Below are 26,216 nucleotides of genomic sequence, written 5' to 3' on the forward strand. Positions count from 1 at the left end.
GGAAAACTAGCCTTGAACCCCATTTTAGGATTTTATAGTAACATGCTAATAAGTCTAATCCTGGGTCATGATTTACCGGCTGTAACATCTTTACCAGAGCATACCTCTGAGTTCACACAATGGAATCCCATGACTTGAGAGCCAGTCTAAATAAATATCTGAATTGCTAAACCATGCAATCCTGTTTACAGTATTTCATGATCCCTAACAGGCTAAAAGTTAAAATGCTGTTCAACAAAATTTCATAGGTTTCATTTTATACAATTCTTCAGATAAGAAGACTCTATAATCAAATCCCAAATCCCACTTGTTGAGACCTATTCGGTAACTATCAAGTATTTTAAGTGAAGATAATGTAGAGAATTGCTTTTTGAACCCTAAATTGCTATTTTTCATTACTACAGCAATTCCTGTACAATAGCAAAAATTGCTATTTTTAATTACTCTTAATTAATACTTCCTGTCTCAAATGCTTCACCTCTGCAATACAAATAACAACCCATGATGCTGTGCAAGGCTGAAATGTGATGCTGCATGAAAAACAGAGGCAGGATGACTGCGCAAGGTAAGAACTCAGCAAAAATCACCCAGTCTTAGCCTTTTACCCAGAGCTCATCTGGTATTCATAACTCAGCAGCAGGCTAATACATTTATACCTGCAAACAAGTTTCTTTAATAATTTCCCCATAGAGAAGTTCACCTGTGCTGTTTCTAATACAAAAGATGGAAAACAACCACAATGTTCAGGGGGTGATAAATCCATGGTATAGGGTGCTATGAACCACAACCAATGTCACAGGAGGTACTGCTGGCGCTGAAGATACATTAAAGGAAAAGTACAGACCTTAAAATAAGAGTCTTTTTTTTTTTTACATATTTTACAAAAAATACACACACAAGAAATATAACCTAGAAAGTAATAAACACTAAAGTGTTAATAGTGAGTCACATCTAAGCGGTTTCACTATGGGCATCTTGTTTATTCTGGATTTTTTTTTTAATTATTGTCTTTATATTCAAGTTAAATAACCTAAGTGTCAGATAAATTTTTAAAATTTGCAAAGCATAATCCATATTAACAATGACTCACTACCAGATTTATCATCATTTTGACACAAACAGAATTCACCCTATTTCTAACCATCTAGTATGCACACAAAATTTCCTTATATTCTAATTTATATTAATACAACAGCATAAAATAACAAACTAATTTAAAATCTACCTTATTCCATCACCACCAAAAACTCAAGTAGTCTTCTCTTTTTTTATATGCTTCCTGTTCCTGCTTCACAAATGGACATAATACTAAAGCTGTACCATTGAGTTAAGTATGCAAAATTAAATTTCATCTAAGCATCTATAAGAAGTTCTATTTTAAACAAATGCACAAAGAAGCAACCCAACATGAAATGTTCATGGATCATCCTTTGAAAGCTCCTTCCACTTGCCTTAGATAGGATTTCACAGTAACACTCCACAAACCCGTGACTCTTAATGTACAAACTGATGGCGAAATGGTCTATCTGTTCAGTTCAGTTCAGTTCAGTCGCTCAGTCGCGTCCGACTCTTTGCAACCCCATGAATAACAGCACGCCAGGCCTCCCTGTCCATCACCAACTCCCAGAGCTTACTCAAACTCATGTCCATTGAGTCAGTGATGCCATCCAACCATCTCATCCTCTGTTGTCCCCTTCTCCTCCCGCCTTCAATCTTTCCCAGAATCAGGGTCTTTTCTAATGAGTCAGTTCTTCACATCAGGTGGCCAAAGTATTGGAGCTTCAGCTTCAGCATCAGTCTCTCCAATGAATATTCAAGACTGATTTCCTTTAGGATGGACTGGTTGGGTCTCCTTGCAGTCCAAGGGACTCTCAAGAATCTTCTCCAACACCACAGTTTAAAAGCATCAATTCTTCAGTGCTAAAAACTCTCCAAGCCAGGCTTCAACAATATGTGAACCATGAAATTCCAGATGTTCAAGCTGGTTTTAGAAAAGGCAGAGGCACCAGAGATCAAATTGCCAAATGCCTTGGATCATCAAAAAAGCAAGAGAGTTCCAGAAAAACATCTATTTCTGCTTTATTGACTATGCCAAAGCCTTTGACTGTGTGGACCACAACAAACTCTGGAAAATTCTTCAAGAGATGGGAATACCAGACCACCTGACTGCCTCTTGAGAAACCTGCATGCAGCTCAGGAAGCACCAGTTAGAACTGGACAGGGAACAACAGACTGGTTCCAAATAGGAAAAGGAGTACGTCAAGGCTGTATACCGTCACCCAGCTTATTTAACTTATATGTTAAATCATGAGAAACACTTGACTAGATGAAGCACAAGCTGGAATCAAGATTGCTGGGAGAAATATCAATAACCTCAGATATGCAGATGACACCACCCCTACAGCAGAAAGCGAAGAAGAACTAAAGAGCCTCTTGATCAAAGTGAAAGAGGAGAGTGAAAAAGCTGGCTTAAAGTGCAACATTCAGAAAACTAAGATCATGGCATCCAGTCCCATCACTTCATGGCAAACAGATGGGGAAACAGTGGAAACAATGACAGACTTTACTTTCTCAGGCTCCAAAATCACTGCAGATGGTGACTGCAGCCGTGAAATTAAAAGATGCTTACTCCTTGGAAGAAAAGTTATGACCAACCTAGACAGCATATTAAAAAGCAGAGACATTACTTTGCCAACAAAGGTCCATCTAGTCACAGCTATGCTTTTTCCAGTAGTCATGTATGGATGTGAGAGTTAGGACTATAAAGAAAGCTGAGCACCGAAGAATTGATGCTTTTGAACTGTGGTCTATCTGTATACCCTGTCAATTAAAAAAGGTCTGTTTTGCATGTATATTGCAGAGAAAAATTATTATCTTCATCTTCGGAACTGATACCCAAAGATTGTAATATATTATATATGTATACACACACACACTTCTTCCCTTATTGACAAGGGATTCTTCAAGTCACATTTTATTATTGAATGAGTTCTGCACACTCATATCTTTCTAAAATTATGTTTTTAGGTTAATGTCCCCACACTGGGCTCATCTCAGTAGGCAAAACACCATGTACTATGCTATTCACCAAAACCCAAAACAAACTTCACAAGGCTAGAGTTTAATTAGGTTACCACAAGATCCAAGCATGTAAAGATGGTTTCTTTGAAAAGTGAAGTCGCTCAGTCAGGTCCAACTCTTTGCAACCCCATGGACTGTAGCCTACCACACTCCTCTGTCCATGGCATTTTCCAGGCAAGAGTACTGGAGTGGGTTGCCATTTCCTCCTCCAGAGGATCTTCCCAAGCCAGGGATCAAACCCGGGTCTCCCGAATTATAGGCAGATGCTTTACTGTCTGAGCCACCAGGCAAGTCCTGGTTTCTTTGAAAGTAGAGACAATAAGTTAGTATTTATTTTTAAAAAGGCATGTGTGTATACATCTATATCTTTTGCTATTTAGGGACCTATTCCCAAGACAAAGAAAATCAACTTGATGTGCGGTAGATGGAGAATATATTAAGCCTGTTTGATTTACAAAGGAGAGAAAAACACCGCTGAGTTACCTGTTCACATATTGATAATCATGGGCTTTGCGATGTGTTACTGTGAGATCCTACCTGACAGAAAGTGAAGGAGCTGTAACCAGCTCTCCACGTGGTCCTAGAGACTTAAAAATCCACAGCCAAACGCACCTTGAACGCTGACAGTTGATCAGGGTAGCTCTAAAGCACAACGAGGAAAGGTACTAATAAACCCCACAACTCCTTAGAAATATCAAGAACAAGGAACACCACACCAAGACTGTGCTACAAGTGCTCCGGGGCTTTCTTGATGCTTCCTGAAACCAGATCTGTCTTCATGGGCCTCATTTGACACTTCCTCTCAAATCTCAACCCGCCTGACCTTCCCCAAATCACGTAGCAGCTCTAAAGCCCCTGGAAGGGCTGGAACCAGGCTACAGTTCCAAGTGGGAATTGCACATCCCTCACAGATGAGAAATACAAGGTGGCAAGGTGTTCAAGATCCTGCAGTGCCCAGATACAAGGTGAGTCATTCCCTGGGGGAGTCACTTATGTTTATTCTCTGAACAAACATGCTCACTCAGGTCTGTGACAGACACAGAAAATGGAGATTAGCTCCACTCCATTCCTCTGTTCCCCTGAAAGGAAGAGGCAGATAGCCCAGAAAAAGAGTGAGTGGAGATCAGTACTTTAGCATTAAAAAAGCCGTGTTTCTAAATGTGGCAAAATTCATCACTGGATGGTGCGCATTGTGTACCAAATGTGACAGATTCTCCCCACTTCCCCTAACCTAAGATTATTTCTAGACCTTACTAACTCTATGTATCATCTCTTAAATAAGTCTACAAAGTTCTAACTTTTAAAATATTCGGCAAAACGCAAATCCCATGCTACTTCTTCTTCCTGAACCGGTACCAATGTGAACAATTCCAATCAAAAAAGCTGTCGCCCTTCTCTTCAGAGAAGCCCCAGGAATACTGGAATGGGTATCCATTCCTTTCTCCAGGGGATCCTTCTGACCAAGGGATCGAACCTGGGTCTCCCATACATACTGCAGGCAGATTCTTTACCATCTGAGCCACTAAGGAAGCCCTCTCTTCAGACTCTACTGCCCAAAAAGGAATCTCTCCACTGTATCAAACCCAACTCTTAGATTCATCCAGAAGGATGAACTAAAGGAATCCTAGCCACGTTATATGCTTCCTGACCCAGAAAGGGTATAGCAGATTCTTGGGAAAGACAAACCTTAAAGAAAACAAGTGAAGGTTCAGGAGAATGACTAGGCAAGGCAAAGGAGAGGAGTTTTAAATGAGTGAGAGGAGTGAGACAGCTGACAAGACAGACATCCTTGGGGAGCTGGGGTCCTTGAGTTTCCTAGTGTTATGCTTTTGGTGATACAGGACAACTGGCTGTTCATTAAGACTCAGTTTCTGGTGCCTCCCTGAAAAGTATTTCCCAAGAGAGTCTATCTAAGGAAAAGATGACATGGGAGAAGAATCACAGGCCCGGGTTAAGTGAGAGGAAAATCAGGTCCTTTTTACCTGTAAAGCAGGATCCCAGAGAGGGAAAACATGAGATGACTTTTACTAGAAAGAATGCAAGAAAGCATGAGAGAACAAGTTCACCGCTGATGGAAAAACTGATGGAGTTAATGTCACAACTTCTGGACATTAAGCAGGGAAGACTCTGCTGTGAAGTTGACAATGTGCTGCAGTTATAACCATCTCTTCTTTTGTTTTTTGTCTTTTTTTCCTAGAGAGCTGCAAAGAGAAATTCCATCTCAAATCTCTTCTTCTCTAACACTTGCACCAAAAGTTATGTGTCCTGTTGACTTCTTGGGGTTTCATCTGCTTCAAGATCTTCTAGGACTTACAGCAGTAACCTTCATTTGTAATTTGGGTTAGATTTTTTTTTAAGGTCAGAGGTATTTCTCAGAGGAGTGATAATGTACCCTATAAGAAGGAATTTGGAAAACACCACTAAGGACATTAAACACAGAGGGGTTCTAAACTAAAATTGGATGAGCTGAAGAAAACGAGCAACAGGATAGGGCAGAGACGTACCAAGAGAGAAATCTACACTGATGAAAATCATCAACTACATCAGCTTTGAGAAAGAATATGAGGGTGCCAGGAATACCACTGGCAAGATGGTGGAGCAGAAGGACGTGCACTCATCTTCTCTGTGAGAACTCCAAAATTACAACTCTTTGCTGAACAACCAATGACATGAGAATGTTGGATCCCACCCAAAAAAGATACTCCACATCCAAGGGCAAAGGAGAAACCCCAATAAGACAGTAAGAGTGGTGAAATCACGTTTAGAACCAAACCCCATACCCGCCAGAGATGCTTGGAGAGCTCAAACAAAATCTTGACCGCATCAGGACCCAGAGACCCCACAGAGACTGAGCCAGGCCTGTGTTTGAGTCTCCTGCAGAGGTATGGGTCAGCCGTGGCCTGCCACAGGGTCAGGGGCTCTGGGTGCAGATACCTGAGTCACAAAACCTGTGGCATAAGCCCTCTTGGAGGAGGTTGCCATTAACCCCACCACAGAGCCACCGAGGAGACAACCTACAAACTGCAGAAAAATTTTAAGAAAGAAATTCTCATACTGTTACGAAAGTTCTAGGACCCACAACAGATTTCCCAAGCTGGGGATCTGGCAAAGGGACTGGGAACCCCCAGAGAATTTGACTTTGGAGGGCAGGGGGATTTGATTACAGAACTTACACAGGACTGGGGAAACAGACACTCGGAGGGCACAAACAAAACCCTGTGCACACCAGGACCCAGGAGAAAGGAGCAATGACCCCGAAAGACACTGACCCAGACTTGCCTGTGAGAGTCCAGGAGTGCCTTAGTGGAGGCGTGGGTCGGCGGCAGCCTGCTGCAGGGTTGGGGGCACTGAGCGTGGCAGTGCATGCATGGGACCTTCTGAAGGAGGCCGCCATTATCTTCATCACCTCCACCATAGTTTGGTCTCAAATCAAACAACAGGGAGGCAATAGAGCCCCACCCATCAACAGAAAATTGGATTAAAGATTTTCTGAGCCTGGCCCCACCCAGTAGAACAAGAACCAGTTTCTTCCACAGTCTCTCCCATCAGGAAGTTTCTATAAGCCTCTTATCCTTATCCATCAGAAGGCAGACAGAATGAAAATCACAATCACAGAAAACTAATCAAACTGACCACATGAACCACAGCCTTGTCTAACTCAATGAAACTATGAGCCATGCCCCATAGGACCACCCAAGACAGACAGGTCATGGTGGAAAGTTCTGATAAAACATGGTCCACTGGATAAAGGAATGGAAAACCACTTCAGTATTCTTGCCTTGAAAACCCCATGAACAGTATGAAAAGGCAAAAAGACAGGATGCTGAAAGATAAACTCCCCAGGTCGGTAGGTCCCCAATATGCTACTGGAGATCAGTGGAGAAATAACTCCAGAAAGAATGAAGAGACAGAGCCAAAACGAAAACACCACCAAGTTGTGGATGTGACTGGTGATACAAGCAAAGCCCAATGCTGTAAATGGCAATATTGCATAGGAACCTGGAATGTTAGGTCCATGAATCAGGGTACATTAGAAGTGGTCAAACAGGAGATGGCAAGAGTGAACATTGATATTTTAGGAATCAGTGAACTAAAATGGACTGGAATGAGCAAATTTAATTCAGATGACCATCATATTTACTACTGTGGGCAAGAATCCATTAGAAGAAATGGTGTAGACATCATAGTCAACAAAAGAGTCTGAAATGCAGTACTTTGGTGCAATCTCAAAAATGACAGAATGATCTTGGTTCATTTCCAAGGCAAACCATTTAGTATCACAGTAATCCAAGTCTATGCCCCAACCAGTAACGCTGAAGAACCTGAAGTTGAATGGTTCTATGAAGACCTAAAAGACCTTCTAGAACTAACACCCAAAAGAGATGTCCTTTTCATCATAGGGGAGTGGAATGCAAAAGGAGGAAGTCAAGAGATACCTGGAGTAACAGGCAAATTTGGCCCTGGAGTACAAAATGAAGCAAGGCAAAGGCTAACAGACTTTTGCCAAAAGAATGCACTGGTCATAGCAAACGCCCTCTTCCAACAACACAAGAGAAGACTCTACACATGAACATCACCAGATAGTCAATATAGAAATCAGATTGATTATATTCTTTGCAGCCAAAGATGGAGAAGCTCTATACAGTCAACAAAAACAAGACCGGGAGATGACTGTGGCTCAGATCATGAACTCCTTATTGCCAAATTCAGACTTAAATTGAAGAAAAGTAGGGAAAACCACTAGACCATTCAGGTATGACCTAAAGCAAATCCTTTAGGATTATACAGTATAAGTGACAAATAGATTCAAGGGATTAGATCTGTGGTAGACAGAGTAGCTGAAGAACTATGGCCACAGGTTTGTGACATTGTACAGGAGGCAGTGATCAAGAATAACCCCAAGAAAATGAAATGCAAAAAGGCAAAATGGTTGTCTAAGGAGGCCTTACAAATAGCTGAGAAAAGAAGAGAAGCTAAAGACAAAGGAGAAAAGGGAAGATATACCCATTTGAATGCAAGAGTTCCAAAGAACAGCAAGGAGAGATAAGAAAACCTTCCTCAGTGATCAATGTAAAGAAATAGAGGAAAACAATAAAATGGGGAAGACTAGAGATCTCTTCAAGAAAATCAGAAATACCAAGGACATATTTCATGCAAAGATGGGCACAATAGAAAACAGAAATGGTATGGTCCTAACAGAAGCAGATATTAAGAAGAGGTGGCAAGAATACACAGAAGAACAATACAAAAAAGATCTTATGACCCAGATACCCACAATGGTTGATCACTCGCCTAGAATCAGACACCCTGGAATGAGAAATCAAGTGGGTCTTAAGAAGCATCACTATGAACAAAGCTAGTGGAGGCAATGGAATTCCAGTTGAGCTTTTTCAAATCCTAAAAGATGATGCTGTGAAAGTGAGGCACTCAATATGCCAGCAAGTTTGGAAAACTCAGTAGTGGCCACAGGATTGGAAAAAGTCAGTTTTCATTCCAATCCCAAAGAAATGCAATGCCAAAGAATGTTCAAACTACCACATAATTGCACTCATCTCACACGCTAGTGAAGTAATGCTCAAAATTCTCCAAGTCAGGCTTCAGCAATACACGAATCATGAACTTCCAGATGTTCAAGCTGGATTTAGAAAAGGCAGAGGAACCAGAGATCAAATTGCCAACATCACAGAAAAAGCAAGAGAAATCCACAAAAACATCTACTTTTGTTTTACTGATTATGCCAAAGCCTTTGACTGTGCAGTTCACAACAAACTGTGGAAAATTCTTCAAGAGATGGGAATACCAGACCACCTTACCTGCCTCTGAGAAATCTCTATGCAGGACAAGAAGCAACAGTTAGAACAGAACATGAAACAATAGACTGGTTCCAAAATGGGAAAGGAATACGTCAAGGCTGTATATTATCACCCTGCTTATTTAACTTATATGCAGAGTACATCATGTTAAATACCAAGCTGGATGAAGCACAAGCTTCAATCAAGATTGTTGGGAGAAATACCAATAACCTCAGATATGCAGATGATACCACCCTTATGGCAGAAAGTGAAGAGGAACTAAAAAGCTTCTTGATGAAAGTGAAAGAGGAGAGTGAAAAAGTTGGCTTAAAACTGAACATTCAAAAAAAGAAGATCATGGCATCCAGTCCCATCACTTCATAGCAAATAGATGGGGAAACAATGGAAACAGTGACAGACTTTATTTTGGGGGGCTCCAAAATCACTGCAGATTGTGACTGCAGCCATGAAATTAAAAGACGCTTGCTCCTTGGAAGAAACGTTATGACCAACTTAGACAGCATATTAAAAAGCAGAGACATTACTTTGCCAATGAAGGTCTGTCTAGTCAAAGCTGATGGTTTTTCCAGTAGTCACGTATGTATGTGAGAGTTGGACTATAAAGAAATCTGTGCACCGAAGTATTAACGCTTTTGAACTATGGTGTTGGAGAAGACTCTTGAGAGTCCCTTGGACTGCAAGGAGATCCAACCAGTCCATCCTAAAGGAAATCAGTCCTGAATATTCACTGGAAGGACTGATGCTGAAGCTGAAACTCCAATACTTTGGCCACCTGATGCAAAGAACTGACTCATTGGAAAAGACCCTGATGCTGGGAATGCATCAGGGAGGAGAAGGGCACAACAGAGGATGAGATGGCTGGATGGCATCACCGACTCAATGGACATGAGTTTGAGCAAGCTCCAGGAGTCGGTGATGGACAGTGAAGCCTGGCATGCTGCAGTCCATGGGGTCACAAAGAGTCGGACACAACTGAGCAACTGAACTGATGAGGGTGTACGAGTGCCTACTTAAATGGTCCCCGGTTATTAGATTCTGTTCTCATCCAATTCTGACTGCTCTTCCTAAATTCTATACACTATATTTTTCATTTGAATTCATATCTCAAGACATGGCCACAAACTCTTCACCATTACCATCACCGGGTCAGTGTGGACGCTCAGCACAGTTCTCTTTTACCATCTGAGTGATGGCTGACTTCACTGGACAAGCAGCACAGATGACCACATCACAGCTCCCCCCACAACCCTTTCATAAATGCCACTCATACAACCACGTCATCAAACATGCATCTGATACGTTAGATTCACAACTTAGCCTCGCTCACATCACCTCAGCAGGCCAACAACTGGACCATGTGAATGAAAATCACCAGACTTTACTAGGATGTTTGTGTTTTCGTATTTCTACAATTTACGTCAAGAAAATTTAGCCTGAAGTAACAGAAATAACCCAACATGGTTTGTTTACGATGTTGATTTTAAGGCAGCATGATCTGAAGTCCAGAATCAGTTTTTATATCCTCTTTAACCATGTCCATGTTGCCACTTCCTGTCTTTGGATAATGCCCAAGTTACTTCTCAGTTCTGGAAAATGCCTCAAAGTTTAGCTTAATTCCTAAATTTACATCCTTAGAACTATGACTTTGAAAGCAGTATTTTACTGACTAAAAGCTCTTCTCTATGTCTAGTTTATCCTGGACTGTAAAACAAATATATAAAAGCTGTATTATCGATTCTGAACACTCTTTTTGTCATGTACCCTGGGAGAATTCATGTTTAAAGATAAAATAAAACAATGCTCGAAATTTCCAGGGTACAAAGTGGCAGACTGTGTCATCCATGGGCTCCTTTTAGCCTGCCAGCTTTATCTGACTAACAGAGACTCAGAGGAAACGAAGAAGAGAAGGTTTAAGGTTAACAAAATGTGTTCAGTCAGAAGATATTAGAAAGGTGGCTAAGATGTTAAGGCAGAAACCCTATGTACACAGGGAAAATCAAAATATTTTCAGATAATAATGCCCAAGGTGTGACAGAAGAGTTCATATAATGGGAGGAGTCTATTACAGTCATGCCCTTTCTCCTTAAGCTGAAAACTTCTTACAAGGTTTTCTTCTTTAGGTTTTTGGATGTCAGGCACTTGGGAAGGTGGCTCTTTCTTGAAACTCACTAGAAACATAGATGAAACATTTTTACTGTTTATGTTTGTGTAAATCTAGCAGCTGTAAATCTGACCGAATTATCAAGGTATTTTTATTTCTATATACACTGCCTTCTCCTGATACTTTAATATGAAAACTCACTTGTGTTTTCTTCCAGGGTAGAATTTTACATATTATTTTTTAGATGAAAGGACCTTTTTCCTGATGAACCTAAGCTGAGACTAAGAAATAAACTATTTAACAAGGGGGATTTTTTTTTTTTTTAAAGAATGCTTATTTATAAAACCCCCAAGTTTGAGGAAAAAGAGATGAATACACAGTGCAGTATGCGCTCCCCCTTCCAATGACCCCTAATTACACAAAAGCTCTGAAGAGCACTTTAACAACTCCACTTTACAGATGTCACTTCTGCTTTCCTTTAATGCATTTCAGGGTCATGCTAGATGACAACTGCCCCTTGAGTGATGTATGCAAACATCTCCCGTCCTATGTGGTGTTAACAGCTGGGTAACAAAGCTTTCAGACCACTGCCAACAGGAATAACTGCTGTGAAGTGGGGAAGCACAACAGTCTCTTCATAAATGCTTATACAAGGAACTCAGGAATTTTAGAACCTAGATACTGTCTAGTCCACCGCTCAGTTTGGCCAAGGTCATACTGTTTGAAAGAATTAAGAATAAAGGTCTACATTCTCAGTTCAAAGATAGTTTCATTACTCCAGGCTGGTCAGCTATCAATTGAAGACATGATTATTCCTCCTATACCCTTTCTTCTCATTTCTACTCTAGCACCTTACCTAAATTTATTCAGTCTTTTAGCTTGGAGATTTTTTCCAGTAAGATTACCTCAAACAAGTATACAACCATCACTCTGCTGTCCACCCCTCCTTTCTAGAGGTTCTCTTGAATTTTACTTTTATGGTATAAACTTTTACTTCCAATAAGAAGTATATTCACTTCTTATCAGAGTCTCCTCATCTCCCTTTGTTGTTGTGAAGTTGCTAAGTCGTGTCTGACCCTCTGTGACCCCATGAACTGCAGCACACCAGGGTTCCCTGTCCTTCACTATCTCCCAGAGTTTGCTCAGACTCATGTTCACTGAGTTGGTGCTGCTATTCAACCATTCCCTTCTCCACCTGCCCTCAATCTTTCCCAGCATCAGGGTCGTTTCCAATGAGTTGGCTCTTTCCATCAGGTGGCCAAAGTACTGGAGCTTCAGCTTCAGCATCAGTCCTTCCAATGAATATTCAGGATTGATTTTCTTTAGGATTGACTGGTTTGATCTCCTTGCTATCCAAGGGACTCTCAGGAGTCTTGTCCAGCACCACAGTTTGAAAGGATCAATTCTTCAGCGCTCAGCGTTCTTTATGGTCCAACTCTCACATCTGTACATGAGCACTGGAAAAACAATAGCTTTGACTAGATGGTCCTTTGTTGCAAAGTGATGTCTCTACATTTTCATACGCTGTCTAGGTTTGTCATAGCTTTTCTTCCAAGGAGAAAATGTCTTTTAATTTCATGGCTGCAGTCACTGTCCGCAGTGATTTTGGAGCACAAGAAAATAAAGTCTGTCACTGTTTCCATTTTTTCCCCATCTATTTGCCAAGAAGTGATGGGATTGGATGCCATGATTTTAGTTTTTGGAATGTTGAGTGTTAAGCCTCAGCTCCCTAACTCCCTTTTATCTTGGGGGCTGCCCAAGACTGCATCTTCCACTTTGCTCTTCAATTGACAACCTGGACTGGTTCCCATAACTCTAGTCCTGACCTTTCTGAGTTCCAGATTCACGTCTCCAGGTGTTTCCTGAATATTTTTACACCCTTATGTCCTCAAACTCAGCGTGTCCAAAATTACGTCATCTCTCCTTCCGTATATTTTATTCAACTTCCTAAGAGTATCATCACTTTTCCATTAAGTTCACAGCTTTGGTTACTTGGCTCCTCCTCTACATTTACCTAGACCTACTGATTTTTAAACAATTCTTTACGCTCCTTTTTCTTGTGGTTCCCCAAAAATACACCAGAAACTAGGTTTTCATCAGCCTCTCAAATTAGATTTTCATCCATCTCCCCATCTCCAACTCATCTTTCTTAAACGTCTACATCATGTTAATCTGTTGTTCAAAAAGTCTTTTAATTTTCTTTATTAAACCCCACAGCTAGAGTACACATCCTCTACCTGCCCACAGCCTGACCGCTTTCAGTGCTGATTCAAGTCCGGTCCCTTCAACCGAGCTCTCTATTACTGTTCTTGGATTTACTATCATACACTATGGTTGTTGGTGCTCAACTGTCAGTTGTTTTATAAGCTAGCTTCTTAATGTGCCTGCCTTCCTGGTATGGCTGTAAGAACCACATCTTACATGTTCACTGCTTCTGAAACTTACCTACTATATTACATTATTTTAAAAATGAGGCCCAGTGATTAGGAGAATATGACTAAGAAGTAGAATATCCTGAGTTTAGATCCTGGCTCTGTTCCTTTTTAGATGGGTGACCTTGAGCAAGTTACTTAACCTCTAGAAGCTTTCATGTCTATAAAACAGAGATAAAGCCACCCAGTTCACAAGGCTGTAGTGAAGTGTAATATGTATATGGGTATGTGCACACACACATACAAACACACAATATTTAACACAGTATTTGGTACATAGTGAGTGGGTGTTTTTTTAAACAGATGGCTATTAATGACTTTGCAACCCATAGGTCAATACTTTAAACTGCAAGTGAAGTGAAGTGTCAGCCACTCAGTTGAGTCCAACTCTTTGCAACCTCATGGACTGTAGCCCGCCAGGCTTCTCTGTCCATGGGATTTCTCAGGCAAGAATACTGGAGTGCGTTGCCATTCTCTTCTCCTGGGGATCTTCCCGACCCAGGGATCGAACCCTGGTCTCCTCATTACAGGCAGATTCTTTACTGTCTGAGCCACTAGGGAAGCCCTTTAAACTGCAAAGGTCATGTTAAATATTTTTTATTAACACACTGTCAAGATTCCATTGCATGTGAAGTTTTATACTACTCATCACTATATTTAGCCAAAAATTGCTTTTCTAAGCTACATTCTAGAAGAGTAGGAAAGACAACTTTTAACTTTCAAGCTGTGCCCAGATGCCAAAACTTGGGGTGTGAAACTATACAAGATCAGTTTCATTTCACATACATAACCCAATCCAGCATGATTTTCAGCAAGTACCATTTTTTCAATGCATTTAAAGAAGCACTCAAGAAGCTTTGGGAAGGCTAGATTTTGTGAGAGAGAATTGCTAGAGCCTGTCAACAACCAGAGTTTAATGATTAGCGACCATGGCCAGCTTTTTCTGGGAAGAAGGGGCTAAGCTTTCCCTCAACCAACAGGTTAAGTACTGACTCTAATTAATGGCTTTAAAAGACATAATGAAAATGTTGTAATCCATACATTGAAAACTGAAGAACTGATCTTCTGTTCGTTGAGGTGGTCTTTTTTTCCTAATGAAACATACAGTCCTTTCTCTTTTGTGCAGTAGGTCACAGTTTTCCCTAGGTTAAGTCATACAGTATTAAAAAAAAAAGTCCTTCTCTAAGGTTCCAGGAACTCTCCATCAACAGCATCTGTAATCTTGCAGGAGAGGCTGCCTGAGAGCAGAGCAAGTTAATGCCACTGTCTGTTTTCACCCTGACTTGGGCCTCACACAGTGAGGAGCAGCCACAGGGCAAGTGCCTCCCTTCCAAGACCCCTCATTATTTCTGCACTCCTGGGCAGGGAAATCAAGTGGCCTTACCGCAGACGTTAGACGGGCAAGAATTTCATCACTGCTCTCTTCTGAGTCTTCAATTTTCTGATGAGATCTTTGAAAAACAAAGAATAAATTACACTTTAGCTTTGGCTGCTCAAATTTATTCACCAAGTTATGGGGAATACAGGGTAAATAATAGCATTATTGCTTCATACGTTAGTGAAAGTAACCTATGTGAGCAACATGGTGACAATAATACCAGAGGAACACAACTTGGGGCAGGCCAACGATTCCTTCAAAATCAATCAGTGAGAACCTCCTTCCCACATATCAATTAAATCCTAAGGACTGTTACTGCTCTCCAAATGAATCGAAGGATAATCCTGACACACCAAATTTACTAACATGGGTATGCACAGAGAACTAGCAGAGGGTGAACATAATGTGGTTAAGTAGTGAAATTCCTGGTCAATCTATGTTAAATCCAGATTCTGAAAATATGAAACACGAATTTTCTACTATATCTGAGTTCCAGCCGACAAACAAATTTATTAGGAAATAGTCTATCATAAGCCTTGTCCTGTGATAGGAATTATATGGATCACAATAGCAGAAGCACTTTGTTCTTTTTTATGAGACCACAGCCGAGTTGAGAAGAAAATTATGCATGTGTTAAATAACTAAGGAGACAAACAACATTTACACAGTGGGATATCAGTTTGTTTAGAAAATCACCTAATGTAATTCATGAAAAATTGTTACCACACAAATGTACATTGCTAACACATAAAATCTACTTCAAACAAGCCTTATAAAAATTACATTTCTTTCTCCTGACCTGGTCAAAGGGAAAAACACTGACTAATGCCAATGGAATATATGTAATCGTCTCCCAGATCTATTTCCACAAGCAATTCCTTTCGGCACCGCTGTGGACTGGGAGGGGGTTGGTGGTAATTGCTCTGCAGAGCAGTATCACGGTGTTACAGCCCACTGTTGGATTTCAGTCTCAGAAACTGCAGTGGGCCAGCCTGAGCGCAAGCCTCGCGGGGCAGAAGGGCTTCTCCTGGCTCCTAAGAGAGCTGGGAAGAGGCTCTTTGAGAAAGGAAAAGCAGTCGGATCAGTTCTGGCACTGGCTTCCAGTTTCTGTAAAAGTTACTAAACCTTTTCAAAGGAAAAATGTCCCACCCTTCAGGAAGTCAGAGGAATGAATTACAAACTACCACCTTTACAAGAATGGCATGTCACAGGTATGGGGCAGTGCAGGCATGTTGTCCAATAACTTAATTCCTGGTGCAGCAAAGCCTCTGAAACATGACCTTGATAATGAACATTTCAAACAATAAGCTTTATTATTAAAATGATCTACTTACAAGGTTTCCATACACATGAAGTTACATTGAGAAGAGACTGGAATCCTTTATAACCTAAGCCACCAAAGCAGGTTTATAAGATTATGCTGGGGTGACAGAACAGATCTGAGAGGAAATTAGGAGCTGAGAACATTAGACACAAGAGCACCACCAAGGACTTCAAGGCCCCATCGGTGTCTGCGGTGAAGAGCAGCTGGTGGTGCCATCTCTTGCTCAGCCCCCAGCAGACACCTGAAGGATGAGTCCATGTGCATGACGTATTCCCCATTAACACAGATTCTGTTGTGAATGCATTTTCAACAAACTGCTGAAAGGAATTCAAAACTCCAAGGGAAGTTCTAGTGTGTGTGACTGATGGGGGCTATGCAATGAGTAACAGCCAAGCTGTTGCGAATTCAGTGACAAATAATTTCATCTCTGTTCAAGCAAAACTATCTTTCATCATGCTTCCGCACAAAACACGCCCCTGGCAGAAACATTTCTCAAGGAAACACATCTAAGAGAGACAGTGATGCTCTCCTGAGTGCCGTCCTCCAGCCCAAGTCCTGTTTTTATCCCCTCAATCACCACACTCTATACCCAGAACTCTCATGTCTTTCTCTAGCCCCTGAATCTTCCCTGAGCTCACCCTGTGCTTCCATCTGCCTTCAGCATGGCTCTAGGTGGCAATCTCAGAACACTGTTTTCACTCTCATGGGGATCTTACGAGGCCCTCAGACTCGACATAACTTCCGGTGACCTTCTCCTGCCCTCAGTGGTACTCCACCGCCTCTCACCACTCAGCCTCATGTCACCCTTTGGTCATTCCTCGTCTTTCCATCACCATATCCTCCTCTTGTCTGCTTTCCTGCTTTCCTCCCCACAAGCCTCTTTGGGAGGCTTTCACCTCCACAACGTACTTTAACCAGCTTCTAACCAGCTTGTCTCTGCTTCTCCTCCAGTACCTGATCTTCTGTTGATGCCAGGGTTCTCTTTCTACAACCCCGACCTGGTCCTGCTCTTCTCCAGACCCACAACTTCAGGGACTCTCCCACTGCCTACCTGAGAATTCAGAAGACTTCCTGTCTGCTGAGGAGCCCAGGTCCACCCTGCTCCCACAGGGACCTGCACGGCACCCGGCGCAGGGGAGTGAGGTGGGCAGCAGGCAAACAGTGAGGCGCGTGGGGTGGGGGGACGGAAGAGGAAAGGACGATGCTCCCCCACTCAGCTTCCCTCCTCACCACGAGCATCCCTGCCCAGCGCAATGCCCAGAGGCCCAGAAATACCAGATTCCTTTTCCCTCGTAAGCATATTTTTGCAAAATAAGATAAATTCTGATTATTTTATGATGTAAATACCCATTCGTGCAACCCAGTGATGGTAAAGTTCTCACATATCAGATCAAAACAGATGATGAAACAGAAGGAGCATGGGAGAATAAAGATCTTTCTTCACAGGTTCTTTCACCACCTGTAACACGTAGCATGCCATTTTATACATGAGACTCAAGCATCCGTGGATTTTAGTATCCATGGAGGTCCTGGGAACAGTCCCCCACAGATACCAAGGAAAGGCTGTACTTGCATCTTAAGGGGGCTGTGCTGCTCAGTAAACAAGGGAAGCAGAGAGAAACTCTGCAGAGAGAGGGCAACAGAAAATCCTGGTTGGACTCAACAGTGATGGCAGTGACGAGATGATGAAAGAAAGAGAAAAGGAAGTGACCCTAGGAAGGAAGACCCATCCCTGAGGGTCTGAGCCAGCAGGAAGCTCTGGCCCAACTGCAGTCCCTTTTATGATTTCCTAAGGCCGCTTCTCAAGGTCTCTGCCTGGCAACAGTGCAAGCCTGACCCCATGATCCTCCAAGGGAAATGCCGAATCCTAGGGCTCTGGGCAATACAACACGATGGGAAAGACTAGAGATCTCTTCAAGAAAATTGGAGATATCAAGGCAACATTACATGCAAGGATGGGCATGATAAAGGACAGATATGGGAAGGACCTAACAGAAGCTGAAGAGATTAACAAGAGATAGCAAGAGGACATGGAAGCAACCTAGATGGCCAGTGACAGATGGACAGATTAAGTAGTTGCAGTACATATATACAATGGAAATCAACCCTGAATATTCACTGAAGGACTGATGCTAAAGCTGAAGCTCCAATACTTTGGCCACCTGATGTGAAAAGCCGACTCATTGAAAAAGACGCTGCTGCTGCGAAAGATTGAAGGCAAAAGACGAAGGGAGCAGCAGAGGATGAGACGGTTAGACGGCAACACTGACTCAATGGTCATGAGTTTGAGCAAACTTCAGGAGATAGTGAAAAACAGGGAAGCCTGGTATGCTGCAGTCCATGGCACTGCAAAGACTCGAACATGACTTAGTGACTCCACAACTACAGGGCCCTGGGCGGATGTCTCTGTGAGTTCGAGAGGTCTGCAGTATCTCGGGGTGCTGCTGTAAGGACACGGGAATGGCAAAGGCCAGTGCGCCTCTACCCTTGTCCCTCTGGCCATCAAACAGGACACGTTTTCATTGCACTCAATCTGCACTGAAAACAAAACAAACCCCTGCCTCTCTACAGGTTTCTCCACCTTAATTACCGGCAACCCCACCCTTCTAGTTAGAAGTCACCTTTGATCCCCGCTCCTTATGGTCTCTTCACTGTATCCAGCCCCAGATCCTATCTTCGAGGCATCTCTCGCTTTGGAGCACTTCTCACCATCTCTGCTCCAACCACTGCTGCCCCAGCCACAAGATCGCTTACCTAGAGCCAGAGTGGTCTTGTTAACACGTAAGCTAGATCATGTTCCTCCTCTGCTCAAAACCCTCAAGTGACCCCCCATCATCCTTGGAATAAAGCCAGAGTCTCTAGAGTGCTGCCATCTCTTGCTCTCTTTTCTCTGTTCTGGTCTCTCTGGCCCTGCCTTCAATGCTCTCGTCTTGGGCCTTGCCCTGACTGTCCCCAAGCCTAGAACACTTCCCCCAACACTGCACATTGCCTCTTCCCTCACATCAACCTCCTGGAGAGGCCTTTCCTGACCCATCACTCTATCGCTCATTTCCTACTTCATCTGTGCAAAGTTTTCCACTGTTAACTGACATCAATCTGTTTATTTATGAAACTGTCCTTCCCTCCTAGACATGGGAATAGAGATTTATGCCTGTTTTGTTCCTGGTTACAGCAGACTTCCAAAGAATATCAAGGGGAGATAAGAAAGCCTTTCTAAGTGGACAATGCAAAGAAATAAAGGAAAACAACAGAATGGGAAAGACTAGAGATCTCTTCAAGAAAATTAGAGATACCAAGGGAACATTTCATGCAAAGATGGGCACAATAAAGGACAGAACCCTTCAGGTTTCTGTTAGGTAATGGACCTAACAGAGGAAGAAGATATTAAGAAGAGGTGGCAAGAATACACAGAACTATACAAAAAAGATCTTAATGACCCAGATAACCATGATGATGTGATCACTCACCTAGAGCCAGACATTTTGGAGTGCGAAGTCAAGTGGGCCTTACGAAGCATCACTACAAACAAAGCTAGTGGAGGTGATGGAATTCCAGCTGAGTTATTTCAAATCCTAAAAGATGATGCTGTGAAAGTGCTGTACTCAATATGCCAGAAAATATGGAAAACTCAGCAGAGGCCACAGGACTGGAAAGGGTCAGTTTTCATTCCAATCCCAAAGAAATGTAATGCCAAAGATGTTCAAACTACCACATTATTGTGTTCATTTCACACACTAGCAAGGTAATGCTCAAAATCTTTTAAGCTAGACTTCAACAGTATGTGAACCAAGAACTTCCAGATGTTCAAGCTGGATTTAGAAAAGGCAGAGGAACCAGAGATCAAATGGCCAACATCTGTTGGATCATAGAAAAAGCAAGAGAATTCCAGAAAAACATCTGTTCTGTTTCATTGACTACGCTAAAGACTTTGACTGTGTGGATCACAACAAAGAGTGGAAAATTCTGAAAGAGGTAGGAATACCAGACCACCTTACCTGCCTCCTGAGAAACCTGTATGCAGGTCAAGAAGCAACAATTAAAAACGAACATGCAACAACAGACTGGTTCCAAATTGGGAAAGGAGTTATGTCAAGGCTATATATTGTTTCCCTGCTTATTTAACTGATATGCAGAGTATATCATGTGAAATGCCAAGCTGGATGAAGCACAAGCTGGAATCAAGATTGCTGGGAGAAATAGCAATAACCTCAGATATGCAGATGACACATCCTTATGGCGGAAAGCAAAGATGAACTAAAGAGCCTCTTGATAAAAGTGAAAGAGGTGAGTGAAAAAGCTGGCTTAAAACTCAACATTCAAAAAATGAAGATCATGGCATCTGGTCCCATCACTTCATGGCAAAATAGATAGGGAAACAGATAATCTAGACTGGGACTTAATGAAGGTGGGGAACACATCTGTCTCCAAATCAGAATTCTGTCAGGAAGAGGGTGTTCCTGGGGAATTGGGGCAGGCCTGTCCCTACCTCCCACCCCAAGCCAGGCTGCCGCTGCCCCGCCCTGTTTGGAAGGGACTGAGAAAAAGCCAGTTTTTAGCATGAATCTCAGACAACCCCAGTGAGAGGCTGGTGAAATTCTAGGGCATGGAACAAACCAGAACCAAGACAAACTATACAGGAATCTTTCAAACATGATCCCACAACAAACAAAAGATGCACAGCACCCACATATATGGGGGAAAAAAAAAAGAAAACTACAAACTATTTACTGGGCTTAAAAAAATCCATCTTTGAAATACTCTGCCAACACAAGCAAGAGTCACTTAGCCTGTTCTGGAATTCAGAGGTGTCTTGGGAGAAGTGCTATCCGAGGTGAGGTCTGATGGGAAAGGAGTGGCCCTGGAACTTGGCAGGATGACCAGCACAGGGAGGCGGGAAATGGCGAGAGGCCAAGCCAAGGCCAGGACAGTCAGGGCACGTCTGCTACTGCTAATGAGTTTGGGGGTTACGCTGAGGCACTTGGCTGTACACAAGCAAACAGGACTGCAGCAAAGGTAAGGAGAACACCAACAGAGGGCGAGGAACGGAGAGAGCAGAAACTGAGGTCCACAGCCCAGGCAGCAGAGGGAGCCTGGAGCAGAAGGGACTCGTCTCCACCACGTCAGGAAGAAACGACAGGTCAGGTGACAACCCCAGAATCCACCTTCTCCTGGACAAGCCAGAGTCCATTCCATCCTTGTTGAATGTCAGGCAAGGAAAAGCATTAGGGACCTTTTTTTTTTCCACTAGAAATGTTTCCTGGGCCAGATTTAAAGTTTCTTTCCTAAGAAACCATTGCCACCAAGTCCTCAACACCACAACAGAATGTTCTTCAAGGGGCACAGAGTCAATCTCTACCATATCCAACACCTACAGACCCCAAGAGGATATCTGACACTCAAGTACTATCCCACCTAGATCTTCCCATAACACCTATAATCAGATAGGTCTATTTTGCTTAACAAAGCAAATTCCTATGACAAAAAGAAAAAGTGGGTGGGAGGTATATGAGAATTGGATTTTATTTTTTTGAGATCACTGATATCATGAATAAAAATACCTGTTCAAACTTCTCAAGAGAAGGTGACTTTTCATAGTATCAGGCTACTAGTTATATTTACAGAGGAAATTTACCAAACAGGAGAAAGTTGTCAATGTGACAGGTTTCATTAAGGGTCCAGGGTATATAGTTACACATTCATCTAAAACTGAATAAAATATTACTGATAATCTCTTTTTCACATTTCACATTGAAGATTTGAAAACTAATGTTTGCTATTTAATTAAACAGCTACATTTCAAATGTGTGCCATTTCAAGCAAGACTAAAAGTTTAAGTTTTGTTAAAAATTCCTGTACTATTCCTAAACTGATGTACTCAAATAGAGATAAGCAGTCTGTTTACACACCTGGAGTAAGCCTTATCTGTAAACAATGGAAATTTTGGAGGACTTAGTATTTCCTTAGGAGAGGCAGTGATGAGTAATAACAAAGACTGAGACCAGCTGATTTCATAGCATTTTTTATATAAACAATTTAGTGATAAACAGAAATTTTTCTTCACCTATGACCCTAATACAAAACTTATGTCAAGTTTCATCAGGAAAAATTTTTTGAGAGATACTCAAAAAAGGTTTGTTTAGTCATTCAGTATTTTGTCCTCTCCAAGGATCATAAAATGAGAATCTAAGCAGGAAAAGTAAAGAATACAAAGTGAAGTTTTGGGGATGCAGGAATGGCAGACTTGAAGTTGATCTTTCCAGTTAGAAGGTGTTAATCTAGCACCATCTCAGAAATTAAGGATGCCAATGAATTTCTCATGGTGCTTAAACATGTCAAGTAAAAAAGAACAAGTTAGGCAGGATAAGGAGAATAAACGGGGCAGAGGTGATGCAGGAGTTGGTGGTGGTGTTACTATTGAATAATAAAGTCCTCAGAGAAGACAGGGATCTGAATTATGGAAGTCATCACTGTGGAGCTGATATTAAAAATATGACTAAGTGATGGTGCATCCAGAGAGAGAGCAGAAAAAAGAAGACTGAGCTCCAAACACTCCTTGTTTAGAGGTCAATGTTTCCAAACATGGGTTTTATATTATGCAGGTATAGTGAGGGCAACGGGTCAGGGGATGATGGACGTAGAAGTGATTGGTCAATATGGGGAGAATTAATATCTAAATAATATTGAATCTTCCAATCCATGAACATGAATAAATCCTCTACTTATTTAATTCCTGATTTTTTACAATCAGGCTTATGAAGTGTGTGACATACAGCTCTTGCACACTCTTAGACTTGCACCTAAGCATTTCACAGGTTCTTTTTTTGTGCCAGTACAGAAAAATGTGATTCCATACATTGGTCTTAGAGCCTGTGATCTTGCTAAACCATTTATTAGGTCTAGTGGGTTTCTTGTGGATTCCTTAGAATCTTCTATGTATATAATTTATGTTTATAATTAGGTCATCTGCAAAGAAAGATGGCTTTATTTTTTTCCTTCTAATCTGTATACCTTTTCCTTCTTTATCTGACCTTATTACACTGGCTCATGTTGGAAACAGTGATAAGAGGTAATATATTAGCCTTGTTCCCAATCTTAGTGGAAAAGGATTCAGTCTTTCACTATCAAGTATGACATAAGCTACATGTTTTATGTAAGGTTATACCAGATGGAAGAAATTCCCTTACATTCTTAGTTTTCTGAAAATTTCTATCATGAATGTTGAATTTTTTAAAATGCTTTCACGCATCTGCAGAGTCTGTCACATACTTTCAGTTTTCTTTTTTGGACTGGATCTGGTGGATTACACTGATTGATTTTTAGATGTTGAATCACCCTTATATTCCTGGGATAAATATCATTTTATGATGCATTATCATTTTTATATATTGCCAGATCCCATTCAGTAATATTTGTTACAGTTTTTATGTTTACACTCAGTTTCCTTTTCTTAACTTTGTCATAATAACACTGGTCTCATAAAAGGCCTTCCATTACTTACATATATGTGGTCACATATCTTATAAGGCTTTGGCACAGTTATTAACACAAACCTGACGGTAAGTAAATGTTGTTAAGTAAGTCACTTAGTGGAGAGTATTTGTGACAAGGGTGTGTTTTTTCCTAGACTCTCTATGTCCTGTCCCTTTTCCTTACCTGAAAACTAAGAGAAGCAAATTCAGTTATCCAGAAAATCCCTTTCCAGATATAAATGTTTATGAAGCTAAATTTACAGAATTTCAGAAGTGTCAGCCAAGTGTGACAGGTATCATGCTCAATAAAATATTTATGTCCTGATAAAATTAATCTGGCTTTTTAATGTAGTATTTTGAGACTGTGATTTAATTAACCTTCACATTCCCTATCACTTGGCGGAGCTCTTTCTATAGGACTAATGTCATAGAACTGTAGATCACCTTGGTGCACCTCGGCCTCTTGTTTAAAAAAAAATACTGCTGTGTCTTATCTCTCTATCCCAGTCTCGATTTAGTAGATCACAGGTTATATCTGTTTAATTTCTAAGGTGTCATGGTTGCAAACTGTGGTTCACTTTCTGCCTTCAGTTCACATTTCTGCCACCAAGTACAGACGCCGGCCCTTTGAGCAAGTTACATAATATTAATAGTTCCTCATCTGTAAGATCAGAACAGCTCCAAACTACTGTTGTCAGCATTAAATGAATCCCGTGTAAAATGCTCAGAATGTGGTAAGTACATGTAAGTGTTAACTATTACTGCTATTTTTTTTATTATTATTGCCACTGCTAGATTAGGTTAGGCCAAGCCATTTATTTTCCATTTTTAAGTAGTTGTGTGCTATGCTCAGTCGCTCAGTTGTGTCTGACTCTTTGTGACCCCATGGACAATAGCTCACCAGACTCCTCTGTCCGTGGGATTCTCCAGGCAAGAATACTGGAGTGGGTTGCCATTCCCTTCATCAGGGGATCTTTTTGACCCAGGGATTGAACTGACATCTCCTGTGGCTCCTGCACTGGCAGGCAGATTCTTTACCACTGAACCACCCATTTTACCATTTTACCAGAGTGGGGGGATCCCCTTTAACATAGAAATAGATCAAAGACACATAAACTCTGTACCTGTTGAGCAAATATATGACCAAAATGTTACCGTGAATTCAAGTAAATTGTACTTATTTCAGCAGCATCTATATACAGTTAAGTCATTCTCTTTATTCAATACAAAGATAATGCTTGGCTTCCCTGTAGATTTTCAGACCCCTGTAACCAATCTGAGCCTGCTCTCCACCCGTCTTAAGGTTCTGAGTTCCACTGATTTTGACTTACTGCTCCAGACATATCAAGCTGCCTTGTATTGTCTCAACATGCCACCCATCTTCTTGACTTCCTGCTCTCCTTACTGTACCATCTACCTCAAACACCCACCCGTTTTCTTCTCTATTTAGAGCCTGGAGCCATGAATGTCAACAAAACCCTCCTAACCCACTGGGCTGAGCTTTCCCTACGGCTGGTTAGTGAGGAATCAAAGGTGCCATCCAGTTAAGTACTCAGCTCATTAACAGGAACAACAATGAACAGGCATGATTTTTTAAACAGGATAGAGGGAAGATCAGGGAGAGAGAGCAGACAGCAGTGAGTGAATGGAGGTCTGTGGGCCTCAGGAGCATCAGAATGCCAGCACACACCCAGGAGGGCACATTGGCCAGGACCCTGGGGCACTGATCAAGCCCACAGAGATGGACCCAAAGATGCCAGGCCCTGGCTTCACAGTAACAGCTCAGCCCAGGGTCGGGGCCCACACCACCCACCATATCCCCAAAGGCTATCTTGCTGAGGAGTAAGGACAGGGCAGAGAGAGACTGAACCATTTTACCAAACTATGCTCAAGAGCTAACCAAAGAAATTTTTAAAAATTCCCTTACTAGAATAATTTTACTCGATTAGGCTAAAATTATGGGGCTTTCACTATGGAGAACAGCATGGAGATTCCTTAAAAAACTGGAAATAGAACTGCCATATGACCCAGCAATCCCACTCCTGGGCATATCCACCAAGGAAACCAGATCTGAAAGAGACACATGTATCCCAATGTTCATCGCAGCACTGTTTATAATAGTCAGGACATGGAAGCAACCTAGATGCCCATCAGCAGACGAATGGATAAGGAAGCTGTGGTACATATACACCATGGAATATTACTCAGCCATTAAAAAGAATTCATTTGAATCAGTTCTAATGAGATGGATGAAACTGGAGCCCATTATACACAGTGAAGTAAGCCAGAAAGATAAAGACCAATACAGTATACTAACACATATATATGGAATTTAGAAAGATGGTAACAATAACCCTATATGTAAAACAGAAAAAGAGACACAGATGTACAGAACAGACTTTTAGACTGTGGGAGAAGGCGAGGGTGGGATGTTCAGAGAGAACAGCATTGAAACTAGTATACTATCAAGGGTGAAACAGATCACCAGCCCAGGTTGGATGCATGAGATGGGTGCTCAGGGCTGATGCACTGGGAAAACCCAGAGGGATGGGATGGGGAGGGAGGCGGGAAGGAGGATCGGGATGGGGAACACATGTAAATCCATGGCTGATTCATGT

The 26,216-nt window shown here is 41.8% G+C and overlaps 1 protein-coding gene across 2 annotated transcripts in view; it reads right to left on the reverse strand.

The window, feature by feature from the left end:
- The window catches only part of RAPGEF5 (Rap guanine nucleotide exchange factor 5), a 232,373-nt gene that overhangs the window by 151,346 nt on the left and 54,811 nt on the right, over nt 1–26,216 (reverse strand). For both annotated transcript variants that reach the window (XM_043462812.1, XM_043462811.1), the window contains exon 6: nt 14,812–14,878. In XM_043462812.1, coding sequence (XP_043318747.1) covers nt 14,812–14,878 — 67 coding nt within the window. The remainder of the gene's footprint in view (nt 1–14,811; nt 14,879–26,216) is intronic.

Source organism: Cervus canadensis, chromosome 3, assembly GCF_019320065.1.
Source record: "Cervus canadensis isolate Bull #8, Minnesota chromosome 3, ASM1932006v1, whole genome shotgun sequence".
Taxonomy (NCBI): domain Eukaryota; kingdom Metazoa; phylum Chordata; class Mammalia; order Artiodactyla; family Cervidae; genus Cervus; species Cervus canadensis.